A 20,176-nucleotide genomic window follows, 5' to 3' on the forward strand; every position below is an offset into this window, starting at 1 on the left:
AAAACGAATTTTATTTTGGGACGGAAAGAGTATTAATTTTAGAGGTTTAGAACATGGCCTTGGTATAAATAAAAATATAGTAGAAAGTCCAGAGGCAAGTTTGCAGACGAGAGTATTTAAATCCAACCTTCCTAATAATTTCTTTTAATAAAACCATTCGAAGATGCAACCCTTGCGGTGGATATTGCATTGCAATGACTATTCCTAACTCGTAGGAAACAATCAACTTCGTGGGGAGAAAGTTTCTACCTATTTTACTTTCTCAGGACATTTAGACCACATGAAATCAACAAACAGAGACCTCTCAAAGGAAGGAAGAAAAAATAGAACTATTATCTTCTTCCCACCTCTAGAAGAATCTAAAACTATGCTTTCATAGGAAAATCATGAAACCAAAGCACATAAAACCGGAAGATTAAATTCCTGATCTTTTTTTTGGTGTCAATGTCACTGATTAGTAAGTTCTATATCCTATAGTAAAAACATCGAGACTATATTTATACCTTAATTGGATCCTTTATATTGTTATACGTAGAATTTAAACTGCCATGATGTACGTTGATTGAGATGGATATATACATGTCTATTCAAAACAAGTCGTAAAGCAATTTAAAAACCTCATTAGAAAAAATAAATACTCCATCTGCCCTAAATTAAAATTAAATTTTAGAAATAGTAGATGCGATACTTGATGAATGTGCGATATATATATATATCTCAAGATTCATTATTGTCTATTTAATTATAAACATCAAAATTAAAAGTTAAAACGGATACTATTTTGAGACTAAGTGAGTATATAACTCCCTTTCTGATTAAAAAAGCTGAATTTCTGCAACAAGAAATTTTATTCTAAAGACGCAAACAAAGTTGAAATGGTAAAAGACACTTTTGAGATAAAAAAAATAAAAAATCGAATCTTATTATTGTTTATTACTTAACAATTACGCATCGAAATCTGTTTTTGATAGAACACTTTCTTCTTCTACCCTTCCTCCTTCCTCACCCACATACTCTCCCCTGGTTGGGCCTGTGCTGTGTGGCCGCTCTCCCTCCACCCAACCCAACCAAGAAACAGAGGCCCCCGCTCAAGCTCCGAGAGACAGAGAACTCCATGGCCGCCATGGACCTCCTCTCCGGCAAGCTCATACGCTCCCTGCGTCTCCATTCCTCACTCCTCCCCTCTGCTCCTTCCTCCTCCCGCGCCGTCCCCACATCCCGCCGTCTCCGGCGCCGCCGCCATGCCCCCCTGTACTGCCGCCTTACCACCACCTCCTCCTCCTCATCTGCCTCCACCACCACAACCACCGGGGTGGAGGAAGACGTCAAAAGCCAGGACCTTTCCTCCCTCCTCACCTCCTCCGACCCTTCTGCCGCGCCCGCCGTCGGGACCAAGAAGAAGCGGTCGGGCGGCAGCAGCGGCGCGTCTAGCATCCCGTCCGGGGTGCGGCTGGAGGGAATCTCCAAGTCCTACAAGGGCGTGACGGTGCTCAAGGACGTGTCCTGGGAGGTGCAGCGCGGCGAGAAGGTGGGGCTCGTCGGCGTGAACGGCGCCGGCAAGACGACGCAGCTCCGCATCATCGCGGGGCTCGAGAAGCCCGACGGCGGCGCCGTCATCAAGGCCAAGGAGAACATGAAGATCGCCTTCCTCAGCCAGGAGTTCGAGGTCTCCGCCTCCCGCACCGTCAGGGAAGAGTTCTTCAGCGCCTTCGAGGAGGAGATGGAGGTCAAGCGGCGGCTCGAGCAGGTGCAGGCGGCGCTCGAGGGCGCCACTGAAGACATGGACCTCATGGGCCGGCTCCTCGATGAGCTCGACCTGCTGCAGCGCCGCTCCCAGGACGTGGACCTCGATATGGTGGACGTCAAGGTGCAGAAGCTCATGCCAGAGCTCGGGTTCATGCCTGAGGACGCCGACCGCCTCGTCGCCTCCTTCAGCGGTGGGTGGAAAATGAGGATGTCTCTAGGCAAGATACTTCTTCAGGTATAGACAAATCAACCTTCACGTCACGCATGATCCTGACCTTACAGAAGTACGATATGAGGAATTGTAATGACTGCAAATGTAATTGCATTGTACTAGCAAATTGGCAGTGAATTCTGATAGATTGTCACTGGGTTATTGATAGAAATTGATTTTAGTTTTAAATGTTCTAAGCATAGTGTCCCAATTTGTTAATGACATTGTAAATTTGACTTTGTGCAGGACCCTGATTTGCTTTTGCTTGATGAGCCTACGAATCATGTCGATTTGGATACCATTGAGTGGCTGGAGATGTATCTCAAGACGCAGGATGTGCCGATGGTCATTATATCTCATGACAGGGCGTTCCTTGATCAGTTGTGCACAAAGATAGTGGAAACTGAATTTGGTGTGTCCAAGACATACAAGGGTAACTATTCAGAGTACATTCTAGCAAAGGCGGTAGCAGTGGAGGCACAGTATGCTGCGTGGGAGAAGCAACAGAAGGAAATTGAACAGACAAAGGAGCTGATAAACAGACTTGGTGCTGGAGTTAATGCAGGGCGTGCTTCCAGCGAGCAGAAGGTAACTACTTGGATTGCTTATTGGGAAACCAATCACTGTGACCGAGTTGTAATTTTAGTTGCTATTTTTCTTCATATACTTCTACACACTTGTGTGTGACTAGTAACTTTTATCTTGTTTCAACAGAAATTGGAGAAGCTTGAAAAAGAAGGGTTGATTGAGAAACCTTTCCAAAGGAAGCAGCTAAAGATCAGATTCCCTGAGCGTGGAAGAAGTGGGAGAACTGTGTTGACGATAAACAATCTTCAATTCGGATTTGAGAATAAGGTCAACAATGTTGTGCAAATGCTCATTTCTTCCAAGATTTTATTTTTTTCGAATTTATACACTGTGATATTCTCTACATCAAACTTTTGCACATATCCTGATTGCTGTGTTGTGTGTCCAGACTTTGTTCAACAATGCTAATCTGATAGTAGAGAGAGGTGAAAAGATAGCTATTATTGGGCCCAATGGTTGTGGGAAGAGCACACTGCTTAAACTTATGTTGGGGATGGAGAAGCCACAAGGTGGTGAGGTGCTTCTTGGGGAGCATAATGTGTTGCCGAACTATTTTGAGCAGAATCAGGTAAACCGAGCTACTCTGTTTGTTATCTTCTATTGTGGTTATTTCAGATAAAATGTCACCATGGGGGGACTTGGTTATTAGTCATGTTCCTACTCAACAAATACAGTAAAGTTATCCCTTTCCTATTAGATTAATGGGCTATGATGTTTTACCAGGCAGAAGCTCTTGATTTAGAGAAGACCGTGTTAGACACTGTAGCAGAAGCTGCGGAAGATTGGATACTTGATGATATCAAAGGTCTCCTTGGCCGTTGCAACTTCAGGGATGACATGCTGGATAGAAAAGTTCAGTTTTTAAGTGGTGGAGAGAAGGTAATGCAGATTTTCAGTACAGTTTTTGCCTTTTAGTTTTTTTCATTCCTTACAGTAAGTCACCTTTACCCAACAGTGGCGGTTCACAGTGATGTTTTTTTGAAACAGTAGTAGTGGCCTGTGTATGTTTGTTCACTCTTTATCTGTGTTTTCTTAGGCAAGGCTTGCATTTTGCAAGTTCATGGTGACTCCATCTACTCTACTCATCTTGGATGAACCGACAAACCATCTTGATATCCCATCAAAAGAAATGCTTGAGGTCAGAGACACGGTTCTCATTCTATACAATAATCAGTTTTTATGATCTAGCCGTCCCTCTATTCTATCTCTGATATGGGCTGAGGAAATTTTCTAGCAGCAGTCCTAATAGCTTTTTGCATGCATGACAGGAGGCAATATCAGAATATACTGGCACCGTCATAACAGTTTCTCATGACCGGTACTTCATAAAACAAATTGTCAACAGAGTCATCGAAGTGAAAGATCAGACTATCCAAGACTATCAAGGAGATTACAATGTGAGCTGTCCTACGGTCTTATACTTTCCTCAGCTATGGTTTTCAGATCTCTGATTCCAATGGGAATGAAATATGCTGAACTCTTTGCATATAACAGTTCAACTTAACATCCATTACATCCATCAATAGTGTTCTCTGCTTAACATGGCATAAATGATCGGTATTGTCGTTCTCAGTGAAACCATTAGATGGTCATGCACCAAATTATATGGCAGGAACTTTTCAGTGTAAGGGAACCTACCTAAGAAATCTATCTAGTGTCAAAAGGTTCCCATGCTGAACCTGACATGAACCAAATGGGCAACAAAACCATAATGGCTCCAGCCATCCAGTGAGATAAATTAGCATCGGATCAATGCGCTTATTTAGGCCATTGGAAGACGAGAAAACCAGCAGTGATGAAGTTTCTTGCTTTACCAAATGTTCGCAGTACTACCTTGAGAGGAACCTTGAAGCCCGAGAAAGGGAACTTGCCCGCGAGGAAGAGCTCGAGGAGAGAGCCCCCAAAGTAAAAGCCAAGTCCAAGATGTCGAAGGTGAACAAACATTTATGGCGCTTCAGGCGTGATCTGTGATATCGGTTTACTTCAGTTTTTGCCAGTCTAACATAGCATCCCTTTCCGTTTTCTGAACTCTTAAACGCAGGCAGAGAAAGCCGTCAGGAAGAAGCAGAAGATGCAGGCCTTCCAGCAGAGCAAGCAGAAATCCAAGTCGCTTAAGAACTCGAAGCGGTGGAACTGAGATTTTTTCGTCGTTCGTAGAGGCGGCGTTGGCGTTCGTCACAATGCAGAATGCCATCTGAGACACCTTGCAATGCAGATACCAGTGTTTGCTACTCTGCCTGCTGTGCCGTATGCTATAATAGTCGCCATATCAGCAGAAGCACTGCAAATACATCATCAGAAAGTAGCCCTAGTAGCAATGAATGTAGAAGATCGTGAAAAAAAAAATACTGTAACTATAAGCAGGAAGCGTTATGTGACCTTGTACATAATACATGCACTTTCGGATGGAGGAACGGCTTATTTTTTGGATGAACGGAATAATGGAATCAAATCGCACAGCATTTCAGAATTATTATGCCCTTCAACTCCAGGACATAGCATGTCACAGTTACAGAACGTTCCCAGGACAATTTTTTCATCCAATTTGACAGCGTGCACCAGTTTAAATAAACCCAAGTCAAAACAATGCAAGGAACCAAGATTTTCTGACCCCTGGAAAACTGGAGAAGCTAAGCTAGAATTCCCTTCATGATTGGAAAGCGCGGCGTGCTTGGAAAATGGAGGAAGATGAGGATCAATTGGCTCACAAGCTAAACGTTAATAGATGCTTATAGAGGTTTGATCCCTACTACATTCAAATTGTCTGGGTGGTGTAGTTGGTTATCACGTTAGTCTCACACACTAAAGGTCCCCAGTTCGAACCTGGGCTCAGACACATCAATTGATACTTTTTGTTTTTAAAAAACACATATCCTTTTCAATTTTGCTACTTCTTTTTAACAACATATATGTCCTTTCGATTCTGTTTTCTCATCACGAACAAAAGCATGCGTTTCGCTTTCTGTACAACAAAAATGCTACTGGATTACCACTTTAGCACGAAAGAGTACCAGTTCTGTTCAGAATCGTCGCATGTGTTAGATTGTAAACCATTTTAACACCTGGTAGAGTGCCATCTTCCACATCCACCACCAATCTGGTTCATTCCCCCCATCACACCTGTGACACATCGTGAACAAACAAAATCAGTAACGAATTAAAAAAAAACTGCAGAAACAACACGTTAATAAGTACGAACCAAGTTGTTGTATGTATGAAACATGCTGCGGGTACAATAATTTGCTTTCAAACACCTCTTTGTTTCCAATATCATGTGGTATTCTAAAACCGTAGTATTTTAAACCGTGATATTGTCATGACTAAATATACTGTAACATTTTTTTTTAAAAAAAACCGTGGTTTCTAAAAACCCTGTTCCCAAACACAACAGGGTCTAAAAGCTGAGTTGATAAATATTCTTCTATTTCAAATCATAAGGTATACATTCAAGGTCCGTTTAGTTGAAGAGCCACGGGAGCAGAGTGATTCCATTCCAGATTTAGAGAGTGGAGGGGCTCCATTCTAAGTTTCGAGAGTGGAGTGGAATCGTTACATTTTTTTGTTTGGACATACCACAAAGAGAGAGGGAGAAGTGGAATGGCGAAATTCCACCGTTTTTTTGGGCGAGCTCGTCCTACATCTAGTAACAATATTTCAGATTTAGAGCTGTTTCGTTTCAATTATTGCGTTCACACCCAAACCAAACATATAATAGAGCTGCTCCATCCCACTCGCTCCTCAGCCAGGGTTAGATATACATTATCTCTAGATACTTAACAAAACAATGTACTCGAAAATTAAAATATCTTAGAATTTAAAATGAACAGAGTATTATACCGTTTCAAGTGCAGCGTTTTAAAGACAGATATTTTCTCCAGTGGTGTTGCATAAGAATTCTTTTTGTTTTTTTAATCTCGTCCATGTGCAACTAAATTTGAACTTGCAACTTTGAATGAATTTCAGAACATAACCTCATGTAGTGTTCATGAAATTTGATGTTGTTTATTACTTGGGGGACTGTATTTAAAATGGATTTTCACCATCTTCAAACTAAAACCAGAACGATTTTCACTTATAAAACAGTGTAGTCGACTGACAATGGAAGGCCGAAGCTTCCTCCTGTCAACCATTCGACGACACGGGCGCGCGCGACACCCAGCGCGCCTCGACCACAGCCACTGGCATTCCGGTCCCACCAGCCGCCTGAAGGGCCCCGCACGTCATTGTCCCGCGGCTAACCCGCCGCCGCGTCGCGGAACAGGGCTACATACCTCGCTTCGCCGCTAGTCCACCAGACCACCGCCACCCGCACCGCCGCACGCACACACCAACTCCTCTCCAACCTCCTCGCCCCGCCCCGTCGGTTCGATTCGGTCGAAGCGGGCGGGCGGGCGGGCAGGCTAGGGATCCGGATGGGCGCGGCGGCGAGGAGGCTCTAGGGGCGCCAGCCGAGGTGGTGGTCCGTGGGGACTGGGAGGGGAGGGCGGCGATGGAGGAGAAGGCGTCGTCGCCGCTGGTTCCGCCGCCGTCGGAGATCGACCTCGAGGCGGGCGGCGGCGGGGAGCAGCTCCAGTGCCGGATCTGCCTCGAGACCGACGGTGAGGGAGGCTCCGACTCGCGCGTGCCGTTGCTGGCTGCGGTTTTTTTTGGGGTTCCCCATGATTGTTTTGGCCGGGACGGCAGGGCGGCGGAGATCTGACTGCCTGTGTGGGTGTGCGTGCGCAGGGAGGGACTTCATCGCGCCCTGCAAGTGCAAGGGGACGTCCAAGTACGTGCACCGCGACTGCCTCGACCACTGGAGGGCGGTGAAGGTGAGCGCTCGCTGCAGTCCTTACTCGGTTACAGGCTTACAGCCCCCCTGTGCGGGTGGACGCTCAGGAACTGTTAGATGATGTCACTTAGACTTGGGGTGGAAGGGGTTTCGTCTGCATTTTCTGCTTGGAGCTGTTTCGGTGGTATCTGAGTGCAGCGAATGATTGAATTGCACGGTGAATCCGTCCAAGGTTGAATTGAATCTGTGACTTGATTTGCCCGGTTCTGTGAACACGTGGAGGTTGATCCTCGCGGCATGTTCTCATATGTAGTAGTTTTTTGTTCTGTTTGGGTGCTGTTTCGTGCCATATGATGTTTTGCGAGCTAAGGATTATATTGATGTAGCTTGAAAAGCACTTAGCAGCGTTTACTGTACATTGTCATTTTTTGTTCTTGTCAATCTTCTCAGTGAGCTACAGTTTTGTTTCTCTCCAGAGTTTTGCTATAAATGATGGGAATATGCTATGATTATGTTGAAGGTTACAGTGGTAATCTTCACGGTTTATTGGTTTAGCTATGTAAATGGTGGGAGGCTGGGAGCCTTACACCTTTGCCTTCTGGAGATGTGTTGTGCATATTTATAATTGTCAAAATACGTCGATGTTTTTTTTTGTGTGTAGTAGCAAGTCAGTGAGTACTTGCAACCACTTACCCAATAGAACATGAGAGATGCTGACCTTTTATTCCCTCAGTATTTTGCCTAACAGATTGATTGAATTAGCTATTGACCTCTTATTGGAGCCATTTTTTTTTGCTTATGTTCCTATGTTTGGTTAATGCCATACTGAGTGTCATCTCTCATCTGTCTAATGGGCAAATGGAATTGGCTCATGTGGTTACAAAGCTTTGCTAGTTGCCTGGTTTTGTCGACATCACCTGCCATAGCTTCTTGTCTTCACATGGTGCATTAGTGAATTACATAATTGCATGACCTCCTTGCCCTTGTGTCGATCTAGTGTGTTTGCTTTGGTTGGGCCATTTTCATAAATTTTAAGTCGTCACCTAGGCATCCAGTCGAATTTCCAGGCTGGGCGTCGGTCTTGTCATGACCAATCGGGGTATGGCGTCGCTTAGGTGCGATTTGGTGCTGTTTAAGGCCTGAATGACCTGAGATGGACGTTGCATGAGCTTGCGCATGGGCAGGACCAGTAAAGGAGTTGCGCGCGAAAAAGTTGACGCGGGAGTGGATGCATGGGATTTGCATGCCAAGGAGACTGTCGGGGAATTGGGCGCCTACAGGTCCTGCAAGGTCAAAACCCATCTCTCCCGCATGCCTCTTTCATAGATTCGAGCCTCCCTTCCTCTTGTCCACTGATTTGCGACCCTGATTGGCGTCTACTGCCCCCCTTTGGTCCTCCCTCATCTCTGTTGATTGATTCACGGTTTCTTCCCTTTCTCTTCATACAGTCACAGGGCAGGCACATAAGCATCTCTTCCTCTCCTTTTGGCTTCCCTCCTCTTGGGTTTGCACTGCCCCTGCTCTTGACTTGGATGTGCACTGCCTCTACTCGACTTGGATATGCTCTGCAGTTCGCATCTCCTCTGCAGCTCTGTTTCCCTCCTCTTCTGCTGTTTCTTTCCCTGTCTTTCCTCTGCTTGTGCTTTGTTATATTGATGCTGACCGGAAGTGCTCGAGTTCTTTGTTTTTACAGCTGATAGCACAATGGTATATTATACTCCACTCGGAATTCCAATATGTTGGTGCAGTGGTTAGACGGGGGTTCCCAGGTCAAAATCTGGTTGGTAGTATTGCAAATTCTGCTTTCTGTTAGGACGTTGGAATGTCTACATCTATTTGGAAGTTGTGCTGCTAGGTAACTGCAGATGCAGACTTGGATGGGATTTTAGGTTGAACTTGGATGATTCAGGTTATGCCAAGAAACATGTTAACCAACTGAGGAATACAGTTTACTGTTTGGGTTACAAAAGCTACACCTTTTTCCTGTCAAGTCAACTCATGAAATGTGAAATCTTTTGCGCAATACAAATTAAATAGTGTCTTTGCCAGATGTAATAAGTACGGAAGAATTCGGTATTTTGTGTTCATTTTGCTGCCTGCCCTATCTGGAGTTTGCTTCTAAAATTGACTGTTGATTTCTTTGCAAGACCAGTAAACTAATCATGTTTTGATGCTTAACAAACAGGAGGGTTTTGCATTTTCCCATTGTACCACCTGCAAGGCTCCATATTATTTGAGGGTTCATTCCCACACTGACAGGAAATGGCGAACACTGAAGTTTCGTTTCTTTGTTACTAGAGATATACTATTCATCTTTGCTCTAGTCCAGACTGTAAGTTTTTGAAATATTCTTTCATATCCCTTATCTACTTTCAATTGAGTGATCAGTGGTATTTTCTTATTTGTTCATTCAGGTCATCTCTGCATTGGCATACTTGGTACATTTTCTTGATGGGTACCAGCAATATTGGTTGAGGACAGCCTGGGGTTTTGATAACCAAGTTAGTTTTTATTACATATGTGGTAAACTGCTTAATCCTTTCTTTGTTACTACTTTCACCTGTTTTTGCATGCCTGATCGATAAAAAATCATGCCCTGATTTCTATGATACCTATTGTCACCATGGATTCTTGGAACTCATTAATTGAATGGGAATTATTTAAGTTTTTAAATTAATGTGAAAAAGGATATGAGTAAATAATAAGGAAAAGAGCATTAAAATTATGTGTTTTTTGTCAGAATAAAAATGCAATTATTGGGAGCTAACGTGCAAGGTGCCATGAAAAGCTTTGCTTGCAACTTAAACATCTATCCATGGCCTAGATTAATGAGTGTTTGCTATTCTTACAGAAGTGATAACATGTGTTTGCAATTATTATGATTCATAAAAAGAGTACAACCATGTGACAAAATTGAGCTCAGAGAGCAGACATGGAAAGCTGTATTATTGTTGGTATATAGAAAGTTGTATCATTGATGTGTATACTTCAACAATATGAGGCAGACTGATCAAACTTTTATTGGAACACTATGTTGCTAACATTTTAGTCAATTATGTGGCGCATAATGTTTTCCTTCTGAACTGATTGTGAACTTATCTCTTGATGACAGGTGCATTATTATTTTTTGCTCTATTGGGACTATCAGGTTGCTTCATAACCTGTTATGACCGAAGAGTACGAAATGATTTGGCTCAGCCTTGTCGAGAATTATGTCTTTGTTGCTGTCAACCAGGGTATGCATTAGTTAGCTCATTCTTCAACTCATCAAAGTATGGCCTTATACTAAAGCTATGTCTTAACCCTGAAAAACATTGGTCGACACAGTTGTTGTGGCATAGGAAAAATTTACACGAAGTAACGTGAAGAGATTATATATTTTTTCTCTAATTATATGAATGGATATAGATAGTTTGTTGCACTCGGATTGATAAAGCATGTTCAGCAAGGTTACATTAGGCCTAGGCGCTCTCTAGGCGCTGACCCATACTTTGATGACTAACATGTGTTCCTAGGCATTTTGGACCTTATTCTACCTTTTCTTAATATAATGAAGCGTAGCTCTACTGTGTTTTCGAGAAAAAAAAGGTTGGACAGAGACCCACCTTGGCACCTTGCCCACTCCAACCTTATCCATTCACCTCTTCTCAGTTCCAGCCACACTCGCATTTGCTCGCTTGTGTCTCCTGTGGCCTCTGCCTTCTCCCAGACACGCTTGTTGCCCACCCCCTCTGCCTTGTCCTTGTTATGCTCGTCACTGACGCCCGTGCCTTCTCCTGGCTGCACCCATCACCCGCCGCCATTCTCCTCCTGGACGCCGCCCGCCACTAACCTCCTTTTGGTAGCGCTTGTGGCCTGTGGCCTGCCCTCCTTCTGGGCCGTGGCCGTCTGTACTCGCTTCCTCGGCCGCCAGTCCGCCACCTGCCGTCCCTCAGGCAGCACGGCTCTGGATCTGGGGGCATGCTGCCTATCCACTGCTGCTCCCTTGTGGAACACTGATGTTTACTTGTACACAACTACAAGTACACATGCATGTACACCGTGCTCGTCATATATTCTCACAGGTGGTTGTACCAACATTTGTTCAATTTCAGGATGTGTGCAGATTGCCATCTACCTGGCACGTTATGCATGTGGACTGACTGCACCACCTGCTTCGAAGGTTGTGCTACCACAGCTGGCGAGTGTGGTGGTTGCTTGGGAGGTGCTGGGGAAGCTGGGCTACCTCTGCTTCTCATCATGGGGGTTATTGTGCTTGGGCTTTTCACGGTCATCGGCATATTCTACAGTGTCCTGGTCGCGACAATGGTTGGCCAGCGGATCTGGCAGCGGCATTATCACATTCTTGCAAAACGAATGCTAACCAAGGTGAGTGTGAGCGCTACCGTGTATTCATTATCACATTCTGTCTCACCTAGAGATGGCAATGGGTACCCGCGACCCGATACCCGATGGGTATTTACTCCATTAGGGTATGTATGTGGGCTAAATATTCTACCCGTGGGTCTGTTATTGGGCAAAAATCTTCACCCAATGGGTAAACGGGTATTAGAACGTTCCGCCTTCACCCATACCCGTTAACCCGTGGGTATAAAATACCCAATATAAACTTAGCCCAAGCATGAACTTTGACTTTAGTCATCCATCTTTTTTACTATTTAACAACCTTTTAGGCCATGATGTCATAGAAGACTTAACGACAATTTAATGACCATGTAATGGAACATGTAATATGCTATGTAGTACTATCCTAGTGTTACTACTTTATCCAATTATCTTTGGTGTGTTGAATGGATGGTTAAATGATGCTAGAAATTTTGTAATGGTATTTAGATGGATATACTTGACATTTTTATCATACAATATTTTGGTAGATGTTTAGCTTTTGTGGGTACGGGTGACCCGATGGGTGACCCATACCCACATGGGTATGGGTATGGGGGTAAATCCATACCCGCCAGTGTATATGGGTGACCCGATGGGGTTATTTTTGTGTCGTGGGTATGAGTATGGGGTTGTAATACCCGGTGGGTATTTACCCATTGCTGTCATGGTGGTGTATTCATGTTTGCTGTCATACGTCCAGGAGTATGTCGTAGAGGATGTCGATGGCGAGCGCACAGACTGGTGTCCGCCGCCGCTCCCTGCAGAGCACATCAGCCAGCTGAGGTCTCTGGGGCTTCTATAATAGCTAGGGTACTCGGCGTGGCATTACCCTACCCAGCTGTACAGGAGGCGATACAAAAGCAGGAAGTCAGGCATACTGCGTTGAAATGTGGCAATATTGATATCTTCTTTTTTTGTACATTGTAATGGCAACAGTTTCTTCCTGACAACCAAAAAGTTTTATACCAAGTGAAATCACGTACTTTACGAAGTCTGCGTGGCTTCTCACCTCTCCAAGTGACTTTGTCATGTTTAAATTCGCGTATCAGCCTATCGGCCTATCCTCCCTCATTCAGAATAACAATTGACAACGGGGATTCATCGAATTCTATACTCCAAAAATATTGACGTTCAAATATTAAAATTTTAAAATAGCTGTTTTTCAATATACCTTTTCTTTTCTTTTCTTTTTTTCTAATATATTTCTATGTTTTGTCTACCATATATCTTTACTGTGCTAAAGTCAACAAATATTATGGGCTCGAGAGAGTAAGGGCAGCTCCAACCAAACCCTCAAATTTTAATCACTATAGTTTGATATAGGATAAAACTAACTTCTTTATATTTTAGATAGTATATAACTCATGCTAATGATACGATTCTAAGGAGGGGCAGGCGGTTCTAACGCTATGATTCTCATGAGGCGTTGATGACGACAATGCGAGAGGAGTTGACGGCGGTGATGACACGAGAGAGATGAGAATGCTAGGGGCTGGGGGCTGGGCATGAGGGAGATGTGGATGCTAGGGGCGGAGGGGGGAGGGTCGCGGGAGAGATGATGAATGATATAAATAATATTATTAAATTTAAGTGAGTAAGAGAGAGTTATCCAGCTATCTAAATCGTTTGTTTTGATGATGTGTTAAGTTTGGATGCAATTTAGTTAGTGGTTTAGTGGAGGTTTTGTGTGGAGGTGATTTGGTTGAGTGAGTTTCGTAAAATATAAACATATGGATTATATAGTGGCATATAGAAAAGAGAACGAAATTATTCAGCCGTCCGATTTCTTTCCCCAAAAAGTAGAAAACTGTAAAGATTTATCACTTACAAAGTTACAAGGCGAACTGCCCAGGTTCTTTCAATTCAACTTCGGAAGCGGGCCTGTTGGGCTTAATACTTCGGTCTGGTGGGCCCATTTCCAGCGACTTGAAGAGCTTGCCAGCCACCGAGGCCTAGCTCACTTCGCTTCGCTTTTCCTTCACGAAAACAGAGCAAATCCGGCGAGCCGGTGCGGCGGCGGAGGGAGACGCCTGCTCGAGAAGGAGCATTAGCAGGAGGCAGCGGAGATGGATCCGGACGCAGTGAAGTCGACGCTCTCTAACCTTGCCTTCGGCAACGTCATCGCCGCCGCCGCCCGCGACCTCCAGAAGGTGACCGACTTCTTCCCCAATATTCCGGCGCCGCCTTACGCTGCCGCAGCTCTGCCTTTGATACCGCTATTGGATCGCGGAGTTTGACTAGGAGGTGGCTAGTGCCCGCGCGCAGGATCTCAGGGCTGGCGTGCGCGTACGCGGAGTTTGATTCAGACTAGGTTTTCTGGTCGGAATATTAGCTACTGACTACGCCCCGGAGGTGCTGAATTGCACCTCTGGGAACGCTTGCATGTTTGCTCGAGTGTCAGGACCTGGTTGCTAGTTCGAATGTAATGTGGTGTTGTGTTCGAGAGTGTAGTGGGGATGTGATCCATGGGAGTAATGGAATGGGCACGATCAATCCAGAACCTATTGCGTTTCAGGCGTTCGATAGAGTGATGGTGCTTGGTGCACAAGTACTTCTCGTGAACAAACTATGATGGCTCTGTGCAAACGAGTTTTGTGTAGCTGGATGTACTGGATTTTGTGCGGTGCGGAGTGGAGTGTGCTTCGGGAATAAGTAACTGAATTTTCCTCTCTCTTGGGATGAGAGTTGTATCGCGAGCCGGGTATTCAAATAACTCTTCTTGAGTTCTCGATCCGCTAAAGAAGATCTTATAGGTACATGTGACACTTTGCATTGTCTCAGGTGGTTTGTGTATGGCAGTGGTTTTTTAGTTAAAGGCCTTATTTCAGCAGTGAGCATGAGCTAGGAATTGTTTGAAATTGATAAAATTTAGAACTCCTAGCTTGTTGGAGGACCATGGACAAAAAAAAAAAAAAAAGAAGACAGATCCATGCTAGCGGCTCCCACATGAGTGTGGTATGGGGAAGGAATAACCAAGGCAAGCCTTACTTCTGAGGCTGCGTCGAACCTAGGACCTTTAGGCTCAGTGTAAAGGCTTCTCACCACTGTCACCATGGATTGGTAAAATTTAAGTTTTTTTGTATGCTATATGGCAAAAGATGGATTGATTGACTCCTGCATACAGCATTGCCTGACTATCATGGAAAAATCATTTATCAATTTTGTTTTTTTGGACATTTTTTGTTGATCCTGTGAACCCGCATTAATTCTTTGTTTGTTGTATCATTGCTTTGTTTCCGTCATTTTACAGTGGTTGGCAGACTCCCCATCTTGTTTCTACCATTTTCAGTAGTTTTTACATTCCATTATGGTATAGATATTAAATGTTTCTTCCTTTTTTTACCTTTGAATTTCACTTCTGACATTGTAAACGGAGCATGTTTTCTATGTGTTCCATTATGGATTTTAATTTTGTCATGCTGACATTGCCGCACATGATCTTAGGAAATGGTGGCTAAAGACAAGGCTCAAGCAGCACCTGCAAGCCATGATGAAGTTGATCTTGATGAGTTGATGGATGTGAGTCGAAGAAAAAAGTTTATTTACTTTTTCCCTTGAATTTGCCTTATTTGTGTGCAAATAGTATGTGTTATATCGTGGGTTGTCAAATTCATGGAACTTTTCACCAGGACCCTGAACTTGAGAAGTTGCACGCGGAGAGAATTGCTGCCCTTAAGGTACTGATCTTCATCTTTCACTTATGAAGCTTATGCAAGCGTTATATTCTTTTTATTCCTGAAAGCTCTCTGTGCAACAGAAAGAGGTTGAGAAGCGTGAAGTGCTAAAAAGGCAAGGTCACGGTGAATACAGGGAGGTAATTGAAGGGGACTTCCTTGGGGAGGTTACTGGCAGTGAAAGAGTCATATGTCATTTCTATCACCGTGAATTTTACCGTTGCAAGTATGCCATAACTTGTCTTTCTTGTTTTCTTGAGATATTATTTTTGTTGTTGGTACTTATGGAAATATTTTCTGTGGATATTTGCTAGGATCATGGATAAGCATTTGAAGGCCCTTGCTCCTGTCTATGTGGGAACAAAATTCATCAAGCTTGATGCTGAAGTGTGTTTACGACTACCACTTGGCTATAAATTACTTTGTTTTAATAATTATGAAGCCTAATGTCATCTATAATTAACTGCAGAATGCTCCATTCTTTGTAGCCAAACTGGCAATCAAAACCTTGCCATGTGTAATATTGTTCAAGTAAGTGTACAAGTTATTCATTACTCCTACCTATTTGACAATGTTTTTTGCTGTTTGGTACCCTGCAATCTTCCTACTTCACCATACTATCATCCCTGTCCTATTTCAGGAAGGGTATTGCTGTTGACCGGTTAGTTGGGTTTCAAGATCTCGGAAGTAAAGACGATTTTTCAACAAGAGCGTTGGAAAACATTCTCAAGATGAAAGGTATCCATAAAAAGTATCTGTCAGTACTTGACATTTTTTTTGTTATGACAAATGTGTTAACAACCAAAAACAAATTATAGGGATAATCGATGAGAAGAAGAAAGATGACGATGATGATGATGAAGAAAGCGAGTCTAAGAATAGGAGGATTAGATCTTCAACTGCTCAAGATTCTGACTCGGACTGAACATGAGATGGGGATTGAGGATTCACCCTTTTTGCACTTTATATTTTGTCTGTTCTGTACTGCAATTGATTTGTGCGACTCATGTATCTATACCAGATAACCAGAACAAAAGCATGTACAAGAGATTCTTAACTTATCTAACTTATGAACACGTTCAAAATTGAGCTGGCATATCTCAATTGGCCAAGTAATATTGTACTCACATAACCTATTTGCATCCAAGCAATATAAGCGCCATCATCTTGATAGATAATATCTTATTATTCAATGGAATCATAATTGATCACTCAACGAAGTCATACTTGCACATGTTAGATTTTGGAATGATATGTGTGAACAATCGTTAGAGTATATAATGACTCCCATAAGAATTCTACCACAATGAGATCAATCTATAATCTGGCGTACTTGATGAGGATTATTTTGTCATATTCCACTATGATCATATCTCCGTGTCACGGGTGGAAGCCTCGAAGATGTCCATTGCTCTTTTATTTTCTTTGGCACGTAATTTTCTCGATACACAGATTCTATCCACAGTCAGATTCTTTCTATAGCTAGATTCTCTCGGAAAAAAGTTAAACCAAACATATTTTAATAAGAAGCTGTCGACACGGATCATAAATAATAGAGGTTTTCTCTGGCATTCATGTAATTAACAAATGGCCACGTCATAGGCTGCTGTAATAATTTGCGACCACGTCCACATGGATAATCAATAATAGAGGTTTTCTTTAACTGGACTCTATTGATTGTAAAGTATATTAATACTTAGTGTTGATTATGAATGAACTTAGATATGGATGGTGTTTGGTTTGCCGAAATGTAACGCAAATAGATTATATGGAGTAATGGATATTTATACTTTTGTTTGGTTAAACTCTTTCTAGTAGTATTAAGTACTACTATCCAATCCAATTATAAATAGTACAACCATTACCGCCGGTAAGAGATCTCATTACTACTTTCTTAATAAGGTCTGAACCAAGCAACACCTAAATATAAATGTGTTGTAAGTTTATAATATGGAACAGAGAGGTGTTGTTGCAATTTAGCAGAAGAAACACGCACAAGGCCAATATATAAATATAGTGTGTGGTACATATCTTCACATATGGCTTTGACTATTGCATCTAATTTCCACACCCATATCTCTCCGTAAATAAACGTCTTTGGTTCGTAACCCAAGTAGTAACAGACACCTTCATTTCTCTTGTATGAATTCGTCGTCTATTATATCGATTCGATGCTCGACAGACGTATTCACTTTTGCATTTATTAATTGACTACATTTATAGACACTCCATTGTATAATAGTCTTTTAGTTGTCTCTTGTGCTTGGAGAACCGTTTTGGTGTCTCTCTACTATACATGCCCCAACCATTGCTTCTAGATATTTAGAGCTCAACCACTCAGTTAGGAGCAAAATTGTCCAACTCTCATTGTGATGATCTAACGACCACACTTCCTTCACAAATTTGCTTTTGTCTTAATGCAACCTTTGTTATGGCTCCATGTGCCACTTCTAATTATTCCCTTCTAAACCGTGCAATTGAGTTTTGAGGCCAAACCCACTAACCTGTCACTATGTGGTTTTGTGACCCAACCACCAAACTATTGTGAGTAGTGTACTTCATACACGTCCACCATATCCTAGACATGTGTTCTGCCAATTCTCAAATGCGTCAACAACATGATCTGCTTCTCTATGTCCTTACGTACTAGCGTCCCTAAGTGTCAGCCATCGCAGCTAGCTAGTCACCGACTTCTCTAGTCCCTCAGTCAAGTATCGACACTCGTCCTTCACTATCCTCGGTTCATCGACATGAACCTGCATGGTCTTCACCTTTGTTGTTGATCATTGCCTATAGACTCTACACCTGCGCATTACAAGGCAAGAGACATTGCACAAACTCACTCCTTGGTTAGTCCATACGACTGAACCCAAGGTGCTGCTTGTCACACCCGTTTCTGGTGGCAGAGCCGGACGCATAGCATATGTGTGCTAGAATCTATTTCCACATATATATTGACGTCATAGTGTAATATATCAAAAGAACAATGCATAAAAGCGTAAATAACGATTATATTAACATATTACACTTCAAACAAACATAATGTCTTAACCTTTATTCATCAAAGTACAATAAAACATTGACATCCATCCACAGGAAGATGACCGGGGTATCACTAGACTAGCATCCATGGAGCTCAATATCATAACTTCATCTGCAAACTTTTGATCAAAATTTAAGCAAGGGTGAGCTCACTTATGGTCGGAGCTCAGCAAGTGGGGGAAATTAATGCAAGTTTAATAAGGTGAGGCTAAGATTGAGCAGTAAGCATTTTAGTTGGTCAACATTTTATTAACAACACCTGTCTTACTAATAAGTGTGAATTCCAAGTATTCCCATTAAACAAAGGTATAAGAGTATATCAAAAACATTTAAGTGAAACCACTTAAGCAAACCATTGGCAGATCATCAGATCTCGATTTATTTCCATCTTCAAGTTCAATTATCATGCGAGGAGTCCAGGCTGCTCATAACCGTGAGCACGACTGATATATCAGTTTTACACTCTGTAGAGGTGGCACATCTTTACACATGAGTCACGATTTCCTTCTAGCCCGGGTTAGCTAGACCCATATTCACTTCCGAGGTGAATGGCTAGGGTCTCACTACAAGGCTTTTCCCTAGAGTCCTCATTATGCAAATGCTAGAAATGGTCAAACTGCATAAAACATACCTAACCTAACCAACTTATAGACCAGTCTACAGGGGAACTATGCCCGTATCCAATCTGCCTGAGTCGGAACTATAAGCGCTTGCCAGATGCCCCGTTCTGGTCGACCACGACCAACACCCAACATAAGACTTCCCTAGTTATTTAGCCAAGGGCGTCCCATACCATCCTCATGGTAGCACTGTTTTCCCGGGTGGTCACTCCATGATCCAATTAAATCATATGATCTTGCTTAATCGTCGGATTAGTACAATAAAGTAAACTTACCATTTGGAACATTAATATCACAAACCAGAGTGACTGTATAAAGCTAAGTTGTAGCAATAGCATAGCTACGAAGGTAAAGTATAATACTCAAGTTTGATCAAGGAATATGGTAGAAAAGGTTAGGTGTATCCGAATAGGTAACCCATCAAATTATGCATACATATATCGAAGAATAAACTTTATTAAATGTATTGTTTGAGATCAAACATAGTATGTAGAGGGAGAAGTCTACTTGCCTTGCTTATTGAAAAATTTAGGTTCTTCCACGGATCGGAATAGATCTTGATTCTTAACTACTAGATCAACCACTGAATATCACACAAATAAACAAGAAGAAACAAACACCACTCAATAACATACGACATTCACCATACGCAAAGCTAAAAGAAAGCTTAACGAAAAGAGCATTCGCTTTTCAAAAACGTCGCAAGTAATGGTTATACTAAGAAGGTATTTTTTTTCAAAAATATGTGATTTATACTTTATAAAACAAGACATGAGCTTAAAATATCTTAATTAAAATATACAACATTAGGTTCACCAAATTAATCTTTTATAAAGCGTCATATGTGATATGTCTAAGGTTAAGGGTTTATAAGATGATAAAACATGTTATAATGATATTAAACCTTTTTAACCTTTTTAGAAAAGATATAAGTTATATATCTAAGGTTAATGGGCTACGAAACACTATTAATTTTAGAAGCATTATGGAACGCATTATAATTAATTGTTAAACCTTCACTTATGATAAACTAAGATATAAGTCTAAATAGGTTTATGTGAAAAGATCATTATTATTAAACACCTATTTTATGAAAAACTAGGTTATAGACTCTTAAGTGGATTGGCGTGTAAAAGAA

The 20,176-nt window shown here is 42.3% G+C and overlaps 3 protein-coding genes and 1 non-coding gene across 4 annotated transcripts; all 4 read left to right on the plus strand.

Moving 5' to 3' along the window:
* Nucleotides 1–1,010: 1,010 nt before the first annotated feature.
* Nucleotides 1,011–4,986, plus strand: LOC542517 (uncharacterized). The gene is given in 9 exon segments (NM_001112065.1): nt 1,011–1,981; nt 2,204–2,545; nt 2,672–2,812; nt 2,934–3,113; nt 3,269–3,424; nt 3,582–3,683; nt 3,814–3,942; nt 4,373–4,477; nt 4,587–4,986. Coding segments are annotated over 9 exon segments (2,118 nt in total). The 5' UTR covers nt 1,011–1,114; the 3' UTR covers nt 4,683–4,986.
* Nucleotides 4,987–5,307: 321 nt separating this feature from the next.
* On the plus strand, nt 5,308–5,381 carry TRNAV-CAC (transfer RNA valine (anticodon CAC)). Its single transcript has one exon. It is a non-coding gene; the product is annotated as a tRNA-Val (tRNA).
* Nucleotides 5,382–6,647: 1,266 nt separating this feature from the next.
* Nucleotides 6,648–12,731, plus strand: LOC100282791 (uncharacterized). The gene is made up of 7 exons (NM_001155697.2): nt 6,648–7,143; nt 7,271–7,356; nt 9,502–9,648; nt 9,731–9,839; nt 10,429–10,552; nt 11,411–11,684; nt 12,403–12,731. The coding sequence occupies exons 1-7, from the start codon at nt 7,035–7,037 to the stop codon at nt 12,502–12,504; spliced, it is 951 nt and encodes a 316-aa protein (NP_001149169.2). The 5' UTR covers nt 6,648–7,034; the 3' UTR covers nt 12,505–12,731.
* Nucleotides 12,732–13,683: 952 nt separating this feature from the next.
* LOC100304368 (Thioredoxin domain-containing protein PLP3B) lies at nt 13,684–16,486 on the plus strand. Its single transcript, NM_001165806.1, has 8 exons — nt 13,684–13,852; nt 15,147–15,221; nt 15,332–15,379; nt 15,460–15,602; nt 15,691–15,763; nt 15,846–15,907; nt 16,017–16,114; nt 16,195–16,486. Exons 1-8 carry the CDS (start codon nt 13,769–13,771, stop codon nt 16,299–16,301), a joined length of 690 nt encoding a protein of 229 aa, NP_001159278.1. The 5' UTR covers nt 13,684–13,768; the 3' UTR covers nt 16,302–16,486.
* Nucleotides 16,487–20,176: the final 3,690 nt, after the last annotated feature.

The sequence above is a fragment of the Zea mays genome, chromosome 2 (genome assembly GCF_902167145.1).
Source record: "Zea mays cultivar B73 chromosome 2, Zm-B73-REFERENCE-NAM-5.0, whole genome shotgun sequence".
In the NCBI taxonomy this organism is placed as follows: domain Eukaryota; kingdom Viridiplantae; phylum Streptophyta; class Magnoliopsida; order Poales; family Poaceae; genus Zea; species Zea mays.

What these genes read in the sequence shown, in the direction of transcription:
- LOC100282791 (NM_001155697.2), top strand. Translation starts at nt 7,035, where the DNA reads ATGGAGGAGAAGGCGTCGTCGCCGCTGGTTCCGCCGCCGTCGGAGATC. An exon ending in GATCTGCCTCGAGACCGACG is followed by an intron (nt 7,144 to 7,270) that starts GTGAGGGAGGCT and finishes GTGCGTGCGCAG; the next exon opens with GGAGGGACTTCATCGCGCCC. An exon ending in ACCACTGGAGGGCGGTGAAG is followed by an intron (nt 7,357 to 9,501) that starts GTGAGCGCTCGC and finishes CTTAACAAACAG; the next exon opens with GAGGGTTTTGCATTTTCCCA.
- LOC100304368 (NM_001165806.1), top strand. Translation starts at nt 13,769, where the DNA reads ATGGATCCGGACGCAGTGAAGTCGACGCTCTCTAACCTTGCCTTCGGC. An exon ending in AGAGAATTGCTGCCCTTAAG is followed by an intron (nt 15,380 to 15,459) that starts GTACTGATCTTC and finishes TCTGTGCAACAG; the next exon opens with AAAGAGGTTGAGAAGCGTGA. An exon ending in TCATCAAGCTTGATGCTGAA is followed by an intron (nt 15,764 to 15,845) that starts GTGTGTTTACGA and finishes AATTAACTGCAG; the next exon opens with AATGCTCCATTCTTTGTAGC.